Source organism: Patiria miniata, unplaced genomic scaffold (genome assembly GCF_015706575.1).
Source record: "Patiria miniata isolate m_02_andy unplaced genomic scaffold, ASM1570657v1 HiC_scaffold_21, whole genome shotgun sequence".
In the NCBI taxonomy this organism is placed as follows: Eukaryota; Metazoa; Echinodermata; class Asteroidea; order Valvatida; family Asterinidae; genus Patiria; species Patiria miniata.
Window position 1 is genome coordinate 355,550 of NW_024037060.1, and position 21,127 is coordinate 376,676.

The following is a 21,127-nucleotide window of genomic DNA, read 5'->3' on the forward strand; positions in this document are numbered from 1 at the left end:
TGCATTTACAATTCTCTTACAGCACATGAACAATTTCACTTGGCGTTCTACTATTTGAAGGCAGAAAACCACATAGTCTTAACTTTGCAACAGGTTCTTAAATCAACATTTATAACACAGATTTTGTAATGTCATGGTTATAAATGTTGAGCTAAAAAGAATTAGCTGAAATTTCACCTGTGAAATTTCACCTGTAAACTTTGGGGTACATTTTTTGCCTAGACATGGAAAAAAACGATGGTGCACCACATTAGGGGACATGCCAAATTGGGTGCCATCAATGGATCACCCACAAAACTTTGATGTTTTATAAATGGGTCAAAGGATTGTATTGCTCTAAAATCCAAAAGCAATTCAGAAACATCAGAAAATTCCAAACAGATACCTGCAACAACTTCATCATTAGCACGGATGGCGTATCGATCATCAAACACAAAGAGTTTGCCCTTGAAGTGTCCGTTAGGATACTCCTCTAGGTACTTATGGACTCCACCCTGTAGCTGGAGAATCTCCTTGCAAACTCCCTTTAAAACAAGGAAAAGAGTTACAAGTAAAACCCATGGTTCACTGTGACAATAATGATTGAGGACGGTATAAGGGGCTTTATCTTCAAGCAAACGTGTGTCCTCAATTCCGACTGGTCGATGGTAACAATCCATGGTACATTTTATCCCATATATCACAATCCATATCCATAACATGCTATTCTAAGATGCACTTGCATCCTGAAGATAAACTCGTGGATCACAGAAAATGAAGTGCGTCTGAACACATGAATATAGGGCACATACACACAACATTATTCAACAGTTTCTCGAACTTGTGGAATAGCATATTATGACCTCAAAAATGAAAGTTCAAGTAACAAGCTAAAACCTATTAGGTTCCTACACAGTGGAATATTTTGGAGGACACTTTCCTGGCAAAAAAGACCTTAGGAATTAGGGTTAAAATTGCTTGAAACCCAGTTTGTTTCAGTTCCTTATGATATTTAGTATTATTGGTTGGGAATTGATCCTTTTTTTTTCATTTGTCTTTTCATAAGGGAAATACAAAACCATTTTTCTTGTAAAGATTTTGATACATACCTTTGATTTCAGATAGGCAGAGCCCCGCTCACATCTGATTCCACCTGTGCAATACATAATCACTCTCTTGTCCTGAAACAAGTCAAGGTTCTTGTCCACGTACTCGGGCCAGTAGCTGAACTTTCTGATGTTGGGAGTGACTGCACCTTTAAACTGACCCTGTTATATGAAGCACGATGCACAGCAAGTATTACACTGAATGATACGACACATGGGAGTGACCAAAACAAACAACTTAAAGGGGAATGCAGGAATCTTTCTTTTTTTACCACTTTAACTCCAGTGTTAAGGGGTGTACACGTATTAATACAATATATCTCCAGTTGTATGTAAGTAAAGACAGTATTATTTATATTGCAGACCAACCATCTCACAATTTTGCTTTCGTAGAAATTGCGGCAATCCAAGATCATTGTGTCCCTCGGTGTTGTCTCTGGATTGATGGAATGCTTCATCTCCTTGTGGAACTCTGATGGTGTGAGATGTTTGCCTATTAATGAGAAAGAAAGAAAGAAAAGAAAACGAAAATGATCCATCACATAGGAACCAATCAAGTCCTGCTTCAAGTAGTGCACAAGAAAGTTTGATCAAAGTGACAATCTATATTTCCAAACATTCTCCATACAAGTCATTCCACAGTAATAGTTTATATTTCCATTAAGTCAGAGATGATGAAACCTGCATTAACCCATTGCTAAGGCCAAAAAAAAAAAGTCTCCGGTTTCTGGTATGCGCGCGCGTCGCCGTAGCCATGCGCGTCGGCAAAATGAAAAAGTTTTTTTTTCAATAGAAGATGATGTTTCAAAACCGCCAAACTCACTGGTTTGACTGGAATTCTGCTGCTGCACAATTTTAACGTGTTTTTAGATGGGGTTATGATCGAGAATAAGATTTATGTGGCCTCTCTGGACTCCCATATATTTGCACTAAGTTTAGTCGGGCACCATCTGCAGTCATCAGCCGACATTTGAAGCAAAAAAAAAAAAAAAAAACAGGTAAAAAAAAAAAAAAAAGCCGCGTCGCCGCACCACTTTTGGGGCAAGCTCCATACCAGAAACCGGAGACTTTTTTTTTGTGGCCTAACTAGACTACAGTGCATTTATTTGTGATGGCAGGGCAGTTTGGGGGCAGTAACAGGCGGGGCAGCTTGGGGCAGTACATGAACTAACATGTTACCAAATAAATAAAACTCCAAAACTTGGACAATGACATTCTCAGGGCCTTTTTCTTTGAAATCTGGAATAGAAATACTCTCAGTCTTTTTATGCCAAGGAAACTGGGGATAAACATGCCATTTCAACGATCACTCAATCAGCCGGCAAAGGTTTCATTTAGAAGCTCACAGGCCACATAAGCTGCTACCCCCCCCCCCCCATCATTCAGCCTCTATAAAAACAGCCAACAAAAGACACCTTTGACCTACCTGCCTGTTTGTAGCTCAGTGCATTCGGATCAACACCCATTGGCACTATCTCCTTGTGTACACCGACTTTCAGTCCTTTAGGGAAATGACTGGAATCTCCACTGCTTTTCTGACAATGAAATAACTGACGATTACAATTGACTCATCGGAGGGCCACAGCTAGAAATATAAAAGTGCAGTGGTGTCTCTCTCATGACTCTCCCTTGTGTTCTCAAATTTTTAAGTGCATTTTTTAAAAACCTTATTAATCAAAGGTACAAGAGTGCAAGTGCATGAGTGATACCCTGACTGCCTCGGCAATGACTTCAAATTGTGACTGTACTGGTTTACTGCTTAGATTTTCAGTTTTAGGGTTATCAGGAACAAACAATGTGAAATTTAGAGAAAATAAAGATGGACAAAAAAACACTGTAGCGAATTTTAGTTCCCACTATATAATATATCCTGGGATTTTTTTTAATGCCATATTTCTGTATGAAGGCCCATAATGAGCTACATTCCCTGAAAGATGTGTGGATTGACATCTTTCTCCAATTCTTTGATTTGTTTTTCTTTTCTATAAAAACTAATAAATGTGATTCAGTTCGGACATTTGGATGAGTACCTTGAAATCTAGTGGCGTCATGTCTTTGAAAATTGGATGAGTCATGACAGACTGAATGTAGACTTCTGTGGCTTCCAGTGAGCCTCCAACTGTGCCGTTCAGTCCTTCAGTAGCCAGGCGGATCTGCAAGATTTAGTTCCAAAAATGTCACAATTTTTCATTTGACTTACGTAAAATGACATATATTAAAATGTTAGAACTTGGAACAGTTACAATCACATGTATCATCTATAACTTCTATTTCTGAACAATTATACGGTCCTTCTCTGTTTGACAATAGACCTAAAACATAATGTTATTCACGCTTTGTTTATATGGGCTTTTCCTATAGGAGCCAGGCGAGGATGAGATCCACCAAGCTCCCATAGGAAAGAGCGTGACGTCATTATGTCTTAGGTCTATTATCTTTGATCCAAATAGAACCCACCTTTCCCTTCAGAACCCACCTTTTCCATCAGAACCCACCTTTCCCATCAGAACCCACCTTTCCCTTCAGAACCCACCTTTCCCTTCAGAACCCACCTTTTCCATCAGAACCCACCTTTCCCATCAGAACCCACCTTTCCCATCAGAACCCACCTTTCCCATCAGAACCCACCTTTTCCATCAGAACCCACCTTTCCCATCAGAACCCACCTTTCCCATCAGAACCCACCTTTCCCATCAGAACCCACCTTTCCCATCAGAACCCACCTTTCCCATCAGAACCCACCTTTCCCATCAGAACCCACCTTTCCCATCAGAACCCACCTTTCCTGTCAGCTGTAACCTCTGACACAATTCCCTCTGCCAATCAGCAACCTCATCAGGATCCTCGATCTCAACGTATTTGTAGTACAGCAGGATCTGCCCTTTCTGGGATCCATTTAGACTTTGACATTTTTGGAGACTTGGTAGCCATGGAAACGTCCTGTCACTGTCTGTCAAATCCGAGTAAATTCTGGCACTTTCATCTTGCACAGAGGCAAGTGCATGTTGTTTAGCACTGTACACGTTTGCCTCATCACCATCTGACAAAACACACCGAGTCTCTGTTATTCTTTCATCCCCTGTTGACGCAGAGTGCCACAATTTGTTGGGCGGATGAGCAGAGATGGTTATGTCACAATTCTTATTGCAAACTTTGCGGTGTTTGCAATTATGGCTAACCTTCTGGAGTTCAACGTTCATGGCCTGATCCACAGCATCTCTGTGGCACTGCGCTACGTGTTTATGGATCTCGGCCGCGATGGTAAACGTTTTGTCACAACACTTCCAATAAGGAGCCTGACTTGGAATCTGCACATTGTTGCAACCCCTTTGCTCAAAAGTTTTCGATTTCACAAATTCTGCAAAAACCTGTGACAAAAAAAAAAGTATTTAAAGGACCGTGAACTGTTCCGGCATTGTTCCACTAGTACTGGAAATTCCTCTGTGCCTCATATTTGCTATCATTTGAAAACCTAGGGTCTTAGGGACACTACTGGATGCAGATGGCGGTCCAAGGAATTTCAACTTGAAAATACCTATGTCAAAAGTGTTTAGGTTTTCCATATAGCCTGGTTTTCATTTTGAAAAATCCCCACAAATGGCATTCAAATCCTTTCTTTTTTTTATTGTCTCAGAAGTTATTCAGTTATAACATAAGGTTGTATCCAAAGTATTTAGCCCACTGAGAAAAACATTAGACATTTTTAGGCCAGTCTCATACGGTTTGTGTACAGGGTGACAAGTGATGGCCGGATATGTATGGGAATCTTTCCTGCTAGCTATAGTGCTACTGCTGCACTGCTAATATAATGCCACAGAGTACAGGCTAGACACCGGCATGAAGTCAAACTTGATGATAATGCCTGTACTATATGTTATATAGTATACACCCACTGATGACGATGCTACCAAAATATAGCTGGTAGGCCTAATGTGGTATAGGCCTAGGCCTAAACCCGTGAACGTGGCGTTGTATAGGCCTAGTGGCGATATGTCTGTTGTGCGCTTTCTTGTGATTTGCGCAATCATAAGAAAGCGCATGCACATTCTTATAATTGCGCAACTGGATTCTTGCGCAATCTTCCCCCCCAAAAAATCTTCCAGATTGAGCGCATATTCTTAAGAATGAGCGACAAGATAATGGTCTCGTCGATGCCGAGCACTGGCTGCGCTTGGCAAGTCTAGCTGCATCCTCGTTCACTGATTCTTAATAAAAGATGCTGTTGCAACGCAAGGTCAGTTACCTAGGAAAAGATTTAACAATGAAAAGTAGAGTGGATTTGAAACTATACACGTATTCGGGGGACAGGGAAAAAATGAGAGACATAATAATAGTGAAGTGGAAAGAATTCTGATTTTTGGGACAACAAAAGGGGGGGGGGGGACGTAAGAATGAAGAATGTGAAGAATGAGAATGAATACTGTGACATCCCATCCCATAATGCTCGTAATGCTATTTGCCACTTAAATTGCCACCAATTAATTGTTCACACCCCCACCATTATGCTGCAGAGCTGGATTCTGTCTAGTAAAAAAAGACCAATTTTGGCAGCTTCTGGACATCGTTTTTTTTGTGACATGCATATGATGCATATACAACAAGGACTTATAACTTGTCTAGCCTAAACTAAACACTTCCCAGACTACTTCCCAATCCTCCGTTATTACAAAACTTCCCATAGTGGGCAGAAAAAAGCAATAATAACAGGTTTAATTTGATTCAAATTATCGTAGTAATACGAGTACAGAAGCACCTGAGCATAGATCATTTTCTTTCCTCGTTTATTAATTATTTCCCCTTTAACCGCTATACATTTCATTTAACATAATTATCATGCCGTGCAATGTTTGTTAAGATTGCGCAAAATTCATATATTGCGCACGTGATATTCCCACGCAATCTTAAGAATTAGCGCTCATTTTTCAGATTGCGCGCTCATTCTTAAGAATGCACGCTCATAGTCATACTCATAGACTAAGCTACAAGAACTAGGCTAGGCTAGTTTTTAACTGGATAGCTGGAGGAATGGCCCTAGCTACTTAAAATACTTACCCTTTTCCTTGTGGTCTTTTTCATCTTTGATGAGTGCTTACTCTGAGTATTTGGGAGCTCTGCCGACATTTTGAAACACAGTTTTGCAATCCCATTCGGAAAGTCCGAATGAAAATAATGATGAAGTGCAGCTGTCTGTGTGCGGTCCTCTGTGTGTGTGGCATGTGTAATGGAAAAGGTTCTTTGGGAAATTGCGCCCTCAAGAGTTGCAAATAAATTGCTGCGCTACTAATTCTGTTGTTCTCTGACTGTCAATCAAGTGTTGTTGTCGACCTCCATGAATACCATGGAGGAATATCTTATTCCTCCATGATGAATACTATGGACAGTCAAAACGTAACTTTTGCATTTTAGCAAGAAAATGAAAATGAACAGGACTTGTGAAATACAAGGAACATGTATGGACATGAGTCCTGAACAAGAGAGGAAAATGTAAGTCCATCAATAATAATTCGAAGTGGCTATCGTTACGGCACTCGTTGTTTAGCGCCCTCTACGATATTTTTTTGATACGCACGCAGGTATATAATTATTTGTTTCCACAAGTTTTATCGAGCAGTGCGCCAGCTCAGCCGATAGAGAGTAGGATTTTGCACCGTGAGGTTGCGGGTTCGAATCTCAGTTTTGCACTCGAATTTTTTTCCTTTTCTAACCTGAGGCTTTGGAGGATTTTTTTTTAAAGGGAAATAAAGTCCGAATTTCATAAAGTTCAAATTCACTTTTTTCCTTCTAATTTTATATTTTCTTGTCATGTTTTTTTATAAAAGTTGCAAGGTTGCAGTCTACCGTAACGATAGAAAATGGGAAATGCGTTACGGCTGCCGTAACAATAGCCACTGCGATAATAATTTAGGCTAGGCGCCCTAGCTTCATGCTCAGTCATATTCATTGAAATGTGGCATGTGAATGAATAGAGCATGTCAGCTGGAGTTACTCCAGCTAGGCCTAGGCCTAGCTGGAGTTACCCAGTGATAACATTTGGGGCTAGGTAACTCCAGCTACCCCTGTCAATGTCCCTGAGTCTTCCCGTGATGCTCTCAGATTTTGCTATTTGCGATGTAATATTAATTATAAGGCTTATTAATCGGTCATTCAGTAAAAACTAAAATCATTGGCATGATTGGTCTGAAGTGCGCCTGCATGCAGACCTGTTGACCAGAATTAATGACATCGACAGTCAACAACCGTCGATGCACTTTGGAAATTTTCCAAAGTTTGGAAAATTTGTGTTTTGGAACCGGTTCCTGACATCAGTGGTCGGGTACGCAGATATGCCCCCGGTTCCAATGCACAGTCAGTGCTTACCCAAGTTACTTTCTTTTTACTCACCCTGTACTCTTATTGATTTTATTGATTGATTAACTGATTATTTTAATTTGACAGGCGTGAGTTGCAGATGCGACTGCATCCATTAGAGATGGTTCCAGGGACAGAGGATTCCAAAAGGTTTCTTTTTTTGTGTCATTTGGCGTTATTTATCTTCATATTAATTTAATTCCTTTCTGGTAATGACACAAGGGGTTACTCATAAGTGTGAATGCACTCTGTTAGAAGTCATTGAAGAAGTGTTAAGCTTCAGATGTGGAAGGAAAACTGAAGAATTATTTTCTGTGGAAAACTGAGGGAACTGGGGAGGGTCTTTTGTGAGCCTGCATTACGAACAGTGGTCACAGAGGTGAAAGATGAGGAGAATACCACTTGGCCAACTCTTATCAAAATTATTCAGTAAAATACGTGTGTAGGCCTAACATCAAAAACATCTTTATCTCCTTGAATTAGTATGAAAGGTCTTTAAAAGTACATTTTAAATTCATCATTTTAACACTAACAGACCTTGACACAGACAATTGTTTGTTTGAAGACCCAAAGCAGATCCATCAGCCACAATTAAGGAGTACTCTAGACCTGCAGCGGGAAAAGCAGATGCTTTTTCATCTGACCTACGACCTCCAGACGTGTTACTCAAGACAGTTCACTACATGATAAGTAGGTAGGTGATCTTATTCCCAAGACCAATATAAACATTTCCTGTATAAAGCATATCATGGGTGGATCTAGTCCCAAATTTGGGACTCTTTATACTGTGTATGGGTTGGATCCAAAGAGAGTGAGGGATGGTTAGGGTGGCTAACCCGTCCATCCCATCCCTCCCCCTCCCCCTACCCCCTCCCCCCCCTAATGTTAATCATATATATATAATGAAAATGATCAAAACTTAACCTAACTTTCCTGAATGATGTCATCGCTCACTGCAAATCTTGATTCATGGCCTCAGGCCTTTGATATTTTTTTAGCATGGGCTGCAACGCCTTAACCACCACCATCCCTCCCCAACCCTTGAAGAATCTTGGACTTCAACACCCAAACCAAGCTTTTCTGAAAAATCCTGGATTCTTCACTTAAATTAAATATTGATCAAGCTTGTTCCGTTAATCTTAACATTCAGTACAGAAAAATGGCTCACGACATTTAATATGGAACCTTTTAAGAAAAAGAAAACCCATAGCGGCCTGCAGGCAGTTGTGAAATAGAGTGCAAGCAAGCTTGTTACTTGTCCTTGCAAGCTCATACAGTATTCCACCTATTAGCACCTAAAATGCATTGCATTACATTGTGTTTATTTATTGATTAATCCACAAAATTATGTGCCTGGGCACTTTTGGGTGCCACAGAGAGTACATGTAATAGGCAGGTCGCACCAAGTACGTGAGCAATATAGTCCCATAGTTAGTGGCTTTTATCAGTATTTGTTGTTTTTGTCTCGAATTTGGCAGGGTCGTACCTCGGACAGACTACCGCTATGTGAAGCTGTATGATTTTGTGTTTGATCGGCTTCGTAGTGTGCGACAAGACCTTGTGATCCAGCGAGCCATTGGAACGAGCTGTGTACAAATTTTGGAAATAGCTGTCCGGTTCCATTTATATTCAGGATACAGGTGAAACATTCTGAAAATTTTTCTCACTACATTCTTACAATTCTGGTTGAAATAAATTGTCAACCAAGTAGAATGTTGCCAGAATGATGAGATTGGAAGAAGAAATTTGCCAAAACTTTTGAAATCACTATGAGTACATGGAATGAGTGTGCCAATTCGCTATGTGCAATCAATGCACACATACATGTGCTAATAATGACTTTCTATAACCAGAAAGTGTTCCTATGCTGGCCATCTGTTGAGTCTCGCGTTGCTTTACAACAAATGCAAATCTATTCCATTAAGATTCAATTGATTCTACTAGCATGAACATGAACTAAATTTGTTTGCACTCATCAGGACGCTTCTAATATGCTCAAGGAAATGAGTAGGAATTACACTTTTAGTAATGCGAGTAACAATGTTTCCGTTTGCATTTCAGGTTATGTACTGAACCTGTGGCGCACTATGACAGCAAAATTAACAGCGACCACACGCAGGAGTGCCTCAAGAGGCTCCTCATCTTGTATCAGAATGCCGACCTTGAGGGCGCTCTCATCAGCAACAACAGGGAAGAGTTTGAGGCACTGTATCTGCTTTTTAATCTCGATGCGTTGATCTGTGCTTTGTTTTGTTTTTAACAAAATTTCAAGCTGTGCTAACTTTTTGAGATACAGTAACAAGTATGACGGTGCTATTTGGTTGGGGTAACATTTCCGTTGTTTTGACCCAGATGTATCAAAACCAGATGATGCCCTCCTGTTATGTCCACCATATTGCAAAAAGGCCAAAGAAATACGTTTCTGTAAGCATTTTTGTACACTTTTGAAAGTTACAGTAGTAGTAACTGCATATTTTTCTGGTTCATTTTGTTGATAGGATCCACGGAAGCACTGCATCATATAATCTGGTTACCGAAGAAAATAAGGTAAGCCTGAAGAATTACTGTGTTTCTCATCCAAACATTTACTGGTTTTGGTCCACAAAAGAGTCTGCTCAAGTTTTCTCTCGGACTAGATTGTGCCATTATAATGAAAAGTAAGCTTATCATTTAAAAACAAACAATACAGTGAAAAAGGTCATATCATTCTCCAGATTTGCACTTATAAATCAAACTGTTATACATTCTGAAATATACGTTTCTGGACTGTAGTCGTCAAAGATTTGTGTGCAACTGTAGATCAGATTTGAATGTAACAGATTTGAATAAAAACCTGTTCTCTTGATATATTTATGTGTTTATTATTATATGTTTGTAGGCAGCACCCTTCAATAAAGCTGGCCCTCTGCATTCACAGTGCATATCTGCAGGGAAACTTCTTGAGAGTCTGGAGACTAGCTTCTAAGTGTGGCTACATACAGAGCTGTGTTCTACACAGACACCTTCAAGAGATCCGAAGGTTAGGCTTTGTGCTTCTACTTTGGGGAAACAAATGTCCCTCTTGTCAATATTTGACAAATTTTGCTCCCGGTGCATAAAATAGTGTCTTTGTCCAAGTTTTAATGTAATGATTGCGATACGGATATTCATATCGTGATAATGTATTGTGGCATTCTCATAGTGCAATGATCAAAATACGTACATGAATAAATAGTTACAGTCCTAATGTTCTTATATGTAGATAGAATAACGTTGTGCCGATTTTGTGTAAATAATAAAGAGTACAGGATCTTCTCCAGAGACGTGTTGGCAGATTTTTAGGTTCGGTCAATAAGGATCTGTCTGGGTGTTGGGTATATTTTTTTGTTATATTGTTTTTCTTTCAAGCTTATGGAAGTATTTCATTTTGTATTTCAGACGAACCTTGCTGATTCTAAACACAGCCTACAGCAGTAAGAATCTCCGGTTTCCAGTCAGCGTGTTGTCAAAGTGGTTAATGTTCGACACGGAGGAAGAATCAGTGGAATTCTGCCAATTCCACGGACTGAGAGTGGATGAGAAAGGCGTGCAGTTCCAGAAGGGTAGTCCCACTTTTGTGGAATCACCAGTGAGTTAATAATCAGTCAATTCACAGTTTCTTAATGTAAGTCTAGTCAAAAAAGTAGAGTGTATCATTTGCAGCTATCCAAAAAGTAACTGACAAAATTATTGTTGAAAATCATACTTGGTTGAAAGATAGTAATGACACATGCGGTTGCTATAATTCGTCGGATCAGCACGTCACATCACGTAGCTACAATCAGCTGAATGAGAAAGTGTCCCCGATGCTGAATTTATATTTTTTTGTTATTTTTAATGCAGCAGCCCCAACCTTACATGTGTAACAGACTGGTGGACTGCAAGCAGGGAAAGGTCAAAGTTCATGACCTCATCATGGGCCACACAGATGGAGGTCATGGTATTGCTAGCACAGAAGACAAAGACGGAAGCTCTGCCCAGACATGTAGGTGATACACAGTTCAAGCAAGGTTCTTATGCGTGTATAGACTCCGTGCACAAGCACCCCCTCAGTGGTTACAAAGGGAGAGTTGGAGCAGACCACTGGGAGGGACATATGGAATGCATTGTCGCCCCCGTCTGACACTGACGCAATGCACATCTGGAATAAAATAAGTCATGCGTACTTGGAGCCATTCGCATGAGAACAAGTACACACAGTCGTACTTCACCATTACCTTAGAAGACGAGGCATTGTGTTTTCCTTTGTTCCTATAATATAACACTCTCCATAAACTAAAGTCACACACTTGCGTTCAAGGACCATTCCCAACAAAAGATGTACGTTTGTGCACAACAATGAATGTTTTGTTCTCCGTGTCTTGCAGTCTTTCGGCTGTATGTATGCGGTGTGTCCCTCCCAATTGGAACATCAATTATTTAACAATTCAGGGGATAAGTGCAATATTTCTTAAAGGAATTTCGAACAAACGTTTTTCAACATATAGTTTGTGAAGGCCCAATAAGACACCAGTCAAATGCTGTGTGAGGACTTGATTCAAATATGTGCTTGTTTGACCAATGATATTTGCAGGCCCCAATCTTTTTGAAAACAGAGTCTGTGTAGAAACTGTACATTTTCAAAAGGCATTTTTCACCCCACAAAAGGTCCAACAGTGATCAGAAATGGCCAACACACCTGGTACGCCTTGTTTACTTTATTGATGCTCCGTGGATATTTATTACATACAATAAACATCAAGTGTTACACAAACATAATATTGGTTGTTAGTCTACACAGATCTGTAAATAACTGTCAGTTGACAAAGTTACAGTTAACTTAAAAAAATTACACTATTTATATAATACAACATGCAGTTTGTTGCATGATTTCTGGGACACTAGCAGAGTAGGGTTGAGTTTGATTTATGCTTATACTTGAATGCGTGACAAATATTGTTATCTCCAACCATACTTGAATCCTCGATCCTTATTGGTCAAACCATGGCAACAATGGTTGGATATTATCTCATATACCACAGTCCATATACCACGGTCCATATACCACGGTCCATATACCACAGTTCATATACCACGGTCCATATACCACGGTCCATATACCACAGTTCATATACCACGGTCCATATACCACAGTTCATATACCACGGTCCATATACCACAGTTCATATACCACCCCACGTTATTCTAAGATGTGTGTGTCATTCCTGCTGCACACTTGTGTAATAGGATAACTGCTGCTGTTTCATCTTTAAATTGTGTCAAGTTTGCTTAAAGTAATTTGCTTTCCCCCGTGCGCTTGTGGAACATGACAAATGTAGTGCATCTGCGTGCCACACTTCGGCCTCTCGACATGTTGGACACGGACGCACTACATTATCAAGTGTTCACTTGCACTCGTGAGATAACTAACAGTAGACTAAATCGTTAAATGGTATGTGAAAGTTTTGCTGATTGTTTACCAAATCAAATGGCAGGCCACAAAAACTGATTTCATTCATAAATGACTCTTCAGTTGATCATTGTGAGGTAGGATGTCACATGGCCCGTGCAGAAACCAATCACAATTTTATAGTGTTGATGAACATTTTGGTGCGCAAACACTAACATATAACTTTTTTATGTTTAAAACATTATTACTAATAATGTTGTAAAGTTAATATTATACAATTACAAATGTATTTTCCAAGACACACCTTGGCAAGTTCGATACAAAACAGCTGACATGTTGATACTGTTTGTAAGCATTACTTTATACGGGCAGCAAAAAAGCTGGGATTTTAATATTTTATTATGCATAAAACCCAAAGTATAACATGGAAAATAAGAACTAACACGCTACAGTTTATAAAATTGCTACGAAACTTTATACAAATGTAGATTATAAAGCTATAAAAATTCGCATTTCATAAACTTTTTATGGCCGTATACATTTTATTACAAAGGTTTTATTTTTTTTTAATAAACATGCAGAGTCAACTACTGTTCCCTTTAAACATTTTGAACCCGTAATTTACAATCGAATCACTATCACAACTTGTGTTATAAATAAAGGCATTTTAACAAAGCAGTCATTGTGGTCATTTTCTATAAAGTTTCCAAGAGTGAATAAAATTCAAAAGAGAAATTGGTGGATAACAAAATTGTCAACAAACATGTCTTCAGAGTGTGAATATTCCAGTTACATGATGAAATTATTGCTTCAAACCATGTGAAGACTTAACTTTCTTTCAGCTAAGTTTATTTCAAATTAGTTTTCATTTGATAGAGAAGTTTTGTGTTATTGTTGCAAGTTTGAAATCAATTGTTCAAATAATTTTTGATGTGAAGTAAACCTAATCCTTCCACTTATATATGATCTGACAAACCACTCTGATCTTGGAACTACATCAATCCAGGAATTATCTATTTCTGCAGACTCCCCGGGTAATTATATTTTGCGTTTTAATATAAATATACAAATTACCCAAGGACTAAAGCAATAAGCAAGTAAATTTTACTTTACACGGCTCAAAACAGTTGTTCACAAATAAATGTACCCATAAAACCTACAATATGACATGGCAGTATCTACATGAACTCCCATCCTGTGTGGATACAAGCTACTGAATGCCACTACTGTACAACATTACCAAGAACTGAAATAATCAGTTCCAAAACAAATCTAGATATATACAGAAACAAAAAATAAAATCAGACATGCTGTACTAAAAGTCTATGAAGTAACCAACTTTTACTATTGATTTTTAGTGATTTGAAATGTTCTCCATTCCAAGGAATGGGTTTTATTCAAGAAATGTCAATTTGACTTAAAACTTTCCTTCTGTCGTTTTATGTTTCACTTTCTGTTAAGCTACATACAGTTCTGACAACTGGCCATAATTTTTCCAGAGGTAATAACTCACTGCAACCAGAATGCATGCATCCAAGGAAGTGACAGTTTGGTTACCAGAAGTACATGGGTTTTCCATTTTGTACATTATAATTCAATGTGTACCCAACGTATCGGCACATTTATCAAAACCAAATTATCACTCGCCACACGTCCAATGATTAATAATAAAGAAACATGGTAAGACCACTGAGGAATATAAGTGCATCTGGAACGATGATCAAGAACGATCTCACCAATGGCCAAACGAGGTATGAAACAGCAGCTACTTCTTATGCCCTTCTCAGGCCCCTTTTCCGTCTCTCTTTCGTCGTCTTGTGGTTTTCCTCCTGCTGCACGTTCTCCTCTTCGTCGTCAACGGCCAGCCTGGCTTCGTCGTTGACCATTGTATCCAATCCGATGACACGAGGGCTGCTGAGATGGACAGGAGCTGTCTCTTCTGTGAGTTGCGTAGGACTCTCCTCGGATGCTCCTTGCGGGTTGTGGGCGCTCAGGTTGTCATCTGGGGCCTTGGCATCACCTGCGGAAATTAACAAAGAGGCACCGATGAAAGATAATCTAAGAAGAACAGCCAGGGTGTTGTCCATATTAGATCTGAAACAGGGTCAAGTTAATTTACATATCCCTCTAAAAGATAATGTCTGAGAACGGCAAGAGCATTAATGTCTATCGGGGTCAATGTACTTTACATATTTTAAACGCACGGATGAGATTCGTCAGGATTTTTTCTGATTTAAGGATCATTAAACAATCCCTTTTGAAATCTGAAATCCAGAGGTATAAAAAATGGGTATTGTAAGGGGTGCCAATATTCTAATTAAAGCAAACATTTTTTTAATCATAAAAATCCTTTCCTATTTATTGTTGGTGTGATCTGTTAGAGACGGTAGAGTTGGGGTCTTACAAAAATTCCAATGAAACCACCTACCTTCAGGATGTACATGATGCCTTGGGGCACCTTCTGAAGTTGAAGGCACACCTGCTGCTGAGGGTTGCTCCTCCTCAACCTCTTCGTCTGCTTGCGTCGTCTTACCAGCATCCATCTCGAAATCACGACCTGTTTCCACGGCAGCCTCGTCGTCAGTTGTCTCATCGTCGGTCTTAGCTTCTTGATCTCCATGCAACCACTCTCTGAGCATTGTGCCCTCATCTTCTTCATTGGCATCACCTTCCTCCTCGTCATCTGGCATGGGATTCTCTGGGTTGTCATCTTCCTCTCCTGTGCGCATCCTGGTCTCCATGGTGACATCTGCATCCTCTCTCTCATCGGTTTGAGCATCTCCATTCCAAGTATCCTCAACCTCTGCTTGATCAGTCTTATCCAGTTCCTCATTTGTCAGGTCTACACCATCTTCCTCGAGCTCCTGTTCAGTTTCCATCACTGCAGGTATCTCCTTAACGGGATCTGGTTCATCATCTTTACCCACTGATGGGTGGTGGCCCTGAGAGTTAGACGAGGCAGGGAGAGGTTCTGGGAGTGGCTCATCCACTAGTTCTCCATCACCTCCCTGCTGATCAGCATCCTCAGCATCCTCCTCCTCCTCTCCTTCCTTGATCCACATGATCTCCGGGAGCTCGCCTTCTTCATCTTCAGAGGCCCCCTTTTTCTTCTCTGTCTCACTCTCAATTTCAAACTTCCAGGGTGACTGCATCATGTCCCAGTGACTGAAGCCAGGGTGGTCTCCCATTTCCTCCCAGGCCACACTCGAGTCGCTGCTATCAGACGATTCATCATCAGGTCCCTCATCCTTGTCTTCGTTGCCATGGTTACCCCAGACGGAGCCAGAACCCTCTGAAGTTGGGGCCTCTGTCGGCTTTTCTATGACTGAGCATAAAATGAAGTGCATTATGTTCTAAAGTCAGAATCACACAGACTGACGGAAAATGGAACAATAGAGATGGACATATACCGACAACAAATTTGGAACAGAAAGGGGTCCATAGGAAAATTAAAGAATATTTACAACCCAAGTATTTCTTCATTTTTAAACCTTAACAATTTCAGTCTTACCTGGGCAGTTGGAGAGAGGCATGGCCTCAAGATTCTCATTCAGCTGACAAGCAGCGACCTCCATGTGGCAGTACGTGTCATAGGTTACGTTGTTGCTGGCACACACCTTGGGCCCGCCTGTATCGCAGGTGCGCTCACACATGCATTGGATCAGGTCAAAGGTCGACTGGCAGTCACCAAAGATGGAGTTGCAGTTCTCTGGGTTGTAGTTCTCCATGGGTTGTTGTTCTGTTGGGTTTAGAGGAAGAAGAGTTGGTCATTATATTTACAAAATTTAATATCCCAACAAGGGGAAATTCTATTGGCCTTTTTACACGTTAAAAGTAAGTACGAAATTGATGGCATTGTGACTTTGAACACGATCCCTGGCTACATGGCGTATACGGGTTATGGCTACTCTGTTCAAATTTCCAAAAAATAAAGAGGACATAAAATAGAAAACAACAATTACTAAACACTTTGTCATAAAAACCGATTCACGATTGAATAATTAAGAAAAACACACATGCATATGTAACACCGCACATGAATCTAAGATATCACAATTAACTCATACCAAATTAGACATTGGGTAATACACAACATGGGACAGGAGTAGCATCAATACAGCATCTTATTGACCCAGCTGTTTAATGTACGTGATAGCCGCTGGAACAATTGAGCTGTTGTATCACATGATTCTAATCTGTCGTTGTACGAGATGGTTACAGGGAGTTGACACAAACTGTGTGCAGTGGATTGCGCAAGTCAAGTCGCAAGTAAAGGTCACAAAATAGTTTGAAAAGACCATGTTGACTAGATACTGGTAACTTTTAATTAAACACTGATGCAATTATTTGTTTTTTAATGCCTTGCAAATATGGGTTTTGAGGCAAGGCAATATCTTACCAGCACTATGGTTGCTGTCTTCAGTCTCATGAACCTGGTTGCAGTGATCATCCTCACACAGCTCACGAGCCAGAGGGCTGTCACGACTGACGTTGTAAAACCTGGAGGCCTCAAAGTCTGCCAAAGAGATAAAAGAAACATAACAATATACAAGGAAAGTGTGAGCACAGTTTTCTACCATTTCTTGGACACTAGTCACAAGTCTGGGTGCCAATAGATCAATTCATTAAGCCCCACCCAGTCGTACTTTGACCAATTGCAGCTGTGATCAATGTCAAACATGCGTCCACAAAAGTGCAACATGCGTGCATACATGCATGACGTGCGCAGCTGGAACAAGTGGTGAGCCATTGGAGAGGCACACGGGTTGTTGCCCACGTGCATAGTGGGCCAAGCTTATGAATCAGTCTATTGCACATGCTTTCTGTAAAGATCTGAACTTGAAACTAAAGGCGTCAAAATACCAAAGCAACCTTCAGAGCCTTCTATGCGTGGAAAAAAGCAAAGCAGTTCTTTTATAAAATTGGGCAACTCAGATCGGTCTGTATACCTTTCTTTTGTTTATAAACATTGGGCGCCATTGTGTCTGTCTAATTTGCTAATGTTTTATCACAATAAGCAAAATTTCTCACTGAAAAATGGTGAATTACAATCAAGTTTTGCAACTTTGTGAACTTACGGGGCTCGTAATAATCATACACCTTGACCGGTACTGCGTGAGTCTTGCCGACCACAAAGTCCTGATAAGCATCAAAGGTGACGCAGGTCATACACTGGCTTGGAATCTCATCAAAGTACAGGATGACCTTGCGACCGTCGATCTCGTAGCGCTTGACCTTGGTGTACTTGTCTCGTAGAAGCTGAAGAAGAAACAAAGTCTCACATAAATCTCAGACATGGGCTCCTTGCACGAACAGAGAGGGCGCATTTTTACCACTTTGGAGCACCCCACAGACGGGAAACACAGCGTGCGCATGCTGGTTCGCACATGTATGATGCAATTCATCCCAGTTTTGATGGCTTGCTTACTACCTACTGTGCGCGGCGCTATACGATCTTTACCTATAATGGCGACACTGACCTTCCAGTACCCGGATGTAGGCCAGGTCACGTAGGTCAATGAGAGCCCTCTATTTATACCCCAGCAATTGACTTACCAGATCCAAACTCTCAATGTCGGCTGTGAAACCAGTAATCAAGGAAACCTCAATGACCGCCATGTTGGACGAGCCTGCATGTAGCCATCTGAAAATGAAATTAAATTTAAGCATTTCTCAGAGATTACCAGAAGTTTGATTTCAAGGTGTTACACCAAAAGCTTAGTTCCCGATAGTTCTTCCTAAAGAGTAGTACCGTAGCCATTTCGGCTATTAAATTGAAGTCAAAATCTATCAGAGTCATTGACTTGCTTCATCAAAACTCTTCACAGATAAAACAGTAGCATTGAATAAGATTGATAAGCAAACAGAAAGATTCAATGACTTCAAGAAAATATCCTTTTCTCAACTATCCGGGACAACAAAGACTTTCAGGCATGTTATTCTACAAAAATCACGTCATGGAATTCACTTCCTTCCGGCACCTCCTATTAAAAATATTATTTACAGAACTTTAACCACTGGTCCCTGTACCACCCTGGCCTCTGACTCCCTGTGAGGCCCCACACCGCCCCAGCAATGAGCCCCACACCGCCCCAGCAATGAGCCCCACACCGCCCCAGCAATGAGCCCCACACCACCCCAGCAATGAGCCCCACACCGCCCCAGCAATGAATGGTCAATGGATCCATCAGGGGATGATTACAACTTAATACAATGCAGTACAGGTGCTAATGGGTTGAGAAATATTGACAAATTTTACCAATGCTCCTCAAGTAGCTGCACTGTCTGCCTCCTGAGAAGTGCTCTCTCACCTCGATGGGACATGATGATGTAATATCTTTGTGCCTTTTTTTCCTATTTGCCTGTTTTTTTTTCAAGCTTTTTTAGTGAAAATAAACTTGGCTTGTAGGCTTGTCAAGTCAAAATGGATCCTTATACTCAGTGACTCAGTCAGTTAGTCAGTCATTGAATCAGTGAGTTTGAGGACAGTGCATGGGATGGCCCTTGGGTCCACTGATTGAAATTTGTTTGCTGCAGTACTCACCTTGTGCAGACCTCCAGAGTGACCATGTAGTCATCGTGCGACGGCATCAGGTTCTCTGTGGTGGTGCCGTCGACGTAGCGCTTGCGTCTGGTCTGGTAGGGCACTGACTCAATCATGTTCACGTTTAATTTGAAAGCAGGCTTGCCCGTCGGATCTGGGATGTTATACTTCATGTTGATCTGCGATAAAAACAGAGCCAAAAGAGATTAAGGAAGTGAATGGGTGTGATAATACACAAAGTCACAATTTTTGTAAGGAAGACATGAGTACACGAAGTCTTCAACACACAGCTTCAAATTCATGGCCTTTGTAAATTACTGACTCTATGCCACAATGAGTGTGGTTTGAATTGTACCAAAGAACCCACTTGAAAATATAACAAAGGACAGTGTTACAAATTATATACCTCAACTGCTACTTCACTTCATACGTAAAACAAACGGATAATTTCTTTGATGTCATGGGTACAACTTGTCTGAATTAAAGTGTAGAAAGTTTACGGTTGTGAAAACTGCAGAATAGTTTTGATAGTGCTGTGATCTGGATGTAAACTGCTTCATTAAAATCCAATTAATCGTTTCTTCAGTTCTTTTTAATCAAGATTCTTCATTGTTTTTTATTCAGAGTGATTTACGACAAACCCATTGTCTTCATTGTTGCCAGTATTCTTTATAGAGATTATAACACGGTATATCAACTCAATGTTGATCGATTCATACCTGCAGTAAGCCACAGCCTTCCCCATATGCACTCAGAAACAGGGTCTTGGACAAAACTGGGATCTGAAAATGAAACAACAGAATAAAAAAGTGAATGAACAAGCATTAATTTATTTTGAGATTAAATTAACTAGCTCAAATTAACTAGCTAGACAGTGTCTTTTCTTTGACCTTTACCGTTTCTCCCCCCGAAAAATCACAGTTTTTCCCTCGTTAACTGTTTTACCAGAAGAATAATAAAATCAAAGAAAGCTTTGATTTCTGCAAAGTCTGACATGAACTGGAACCATCTATCCAACTTGTTCTTTTCTTAGTTTTTCACTTCCTATATATGTGCAATATGCCTCCACTGAAACAGCTTAGGGACACCATAACAACTTCCCTTTGACTGCCAATTTTTTGCTAACAAACTCCACACACAAATTCTGCTTGCGGATCCTCATTTCTCATGCAAAAGCAATGCAATAAAGTATTTTCTAGACAACTTCTTTTGAGGAATTGTGTTCTCCCACCCCCCCCCAAATACATATAACTTTTGAAGTGTATCAATCACAAACTAATCCTTTAATTTTATACCCAAATGACAAACACCATTATTGGCAACTAAAATTAATGCCAAAGAATTGCTATTTTTCAAACTCACCTCCCTGACTTGTAAGATTTGACTGTTTTCATTGTTCAGGTGGTAATAGTCCTCCACAAAGAGATCCAAGTCGGTGTAAGCCAGCGAGATGCTGAGATTGACCCGGCCCACGTAGGCCAAGGTGGCATACTCTGCCAAGGCTTGAAGGGCTACACAAGTGTCCTGAGCAGTGAATGAAAATACATATCAAAAGTAACGGCGAAAGAAAATAAAAATGAAATAGTAATTGCGAAATTACAAAACGAACACGACCACACATCTGTGACGTCACTTTCACGTTTTTGTGCTGCGAATTCAGAAAAGTTGGACACATTTCAATTTTAGCGTATTTCGTAGCAAACGTTTCATGCTTCAATTTCCCTTTGCATTGACGTTCAAGTG

General features: G+C 40.3%; 3 protein-coding genes across 5 annotated transcripts in view; 1 reads left to right on the forward strand and 2 right to left on the reverse strand.

The window, feature by feature from the left end:
* Positions 1 to 6,309, reverse strand: part of LOC119729576 (thiosulfate sulfurtransferase/rhodanese-like domain-containing protein 2) — an 8,023-nt gene extending 1,714 nt beyond the window's left edge. Inside the window, exons 1-7 of the mRNA XM_038202189.1 lie at positions 6,138 to 6,309; positions 3,866 to 4,453; positions 3,116 to 3,238; positions 2,512 to 2,620; positions 1,463 to 1,578; positions 1,089 to 1,247; positions 386 to 524 (exon numbers count right to left, since the gene is read on the reverse strand). Coding sequence (XP_038058117.1) covers positions 386 to 524; positions 1,089 to 1,247; positions 1,463 to 1,578; positions 2,512 to 2,620; positions 3,116 to 3,238; positions 3,866 to 4,453; positions 6,138 to 6,206 — 1,303 coding nt within the window. The 5' untranslated portion in view covers positions 6,207 to 6,309. The remainder of the gene's footprint in view (positions 1 to 385; positions 525 to 1,088; positions 1,248 to 1,462; positions 1,579 to 2,511; positions 2,621 to 3,115; positions 3,239 to 3,865; positions 4,454 to 6,137) is intronic.
* Positions 6,310 to 6,379: 70 nt separating this feature from the next.
* Positions 6,380 to 13,602, forward strand: LOC119729577 (SAC3 domain-containing protein 1-like). Of its 2 annotated transcripts, none has more exons than XM_038202190.1 (9): positions 6,380 to 6,569; positions 7,521 to 7,583; positions 7,999 to 8,127; positions 8,912 to 9,073; positions 9,495 to 9,661; positions 9,932 to 9,980; positions 10,312 to 10,452; positions 10,851 to 11,040; positions 11,295 to 13,602. In XM_038202190.1, exons 1-9 carry the CDS (start codon positions 6,499 to 6,501, stop codon positions 11,442 to 11,444), a joined length of 1,122 nt encoding a protein of 373 aa, XP_038058118.1. In that variant the 5' UTR covers positions 6,380 to 6,498; the 3' UTR covers positions 11,445 to 13,602. The 2 variants fall into 2 exon arrangements, with proteins under 2 accessions (XP_038058118.1, XP_038058119.1); XM_038202191.1 differs by having other exon boundaries at positions 11,298 to 13,602.
* The window catches only part of LOC119729572 (C3 and PZP-like alpha-2-macroglobulin domain-containing protein 8), a 41,441-nt gene continuing 32,447 nt past the window's right edge, over positions 12,134 to 21,127 (reverse strand). For both annotated transcript variants that reach the window (XM_038202185.1, XM_038202184.1), the window contains exons 32-40: positions 20,747 to 20,908; positions 20,104 to 20,166; positions 19,385 to 19,563; positions 18,397 to 18,484; positions 17,919 to 18,099; positions 17,240 to 17,356; positions 16,352 to 16,579; positions 15,269 to 16,165; positions 12,134 to 14,860 (exon numbers count right to left, since the gene is read on the reverse strand). In XM_038202185.1, coding sequence (XP_038058113.1) covers positions 14,613 to 14,860; positions 15,269 to 16,165; positions 16,352 to 16,579; positions 17,240 to 17,356; positions 17,919 to 18,099; positions 18,397 to 18,484; positions 19,385 to 19,563; positions 20,104 to 20,166; positions 20,747 to 20,908 — 2,163 coding nt within the window. In that variant the 3' untranslated portion in view covers positions 12,134 to 14,612. The remainder of the gene's footprint in view (positions 14,861 to 15,268; positions 16,166 to 16,351; positions 16,580 to 17,239; positions 17,357 to 17,918; positions 18,100 to 18,396; positions 18,485 to 19,384; positions 19,564 to 20,103; positions 20,167 to 20,746; positions 20,909 to 21,127) is intronic.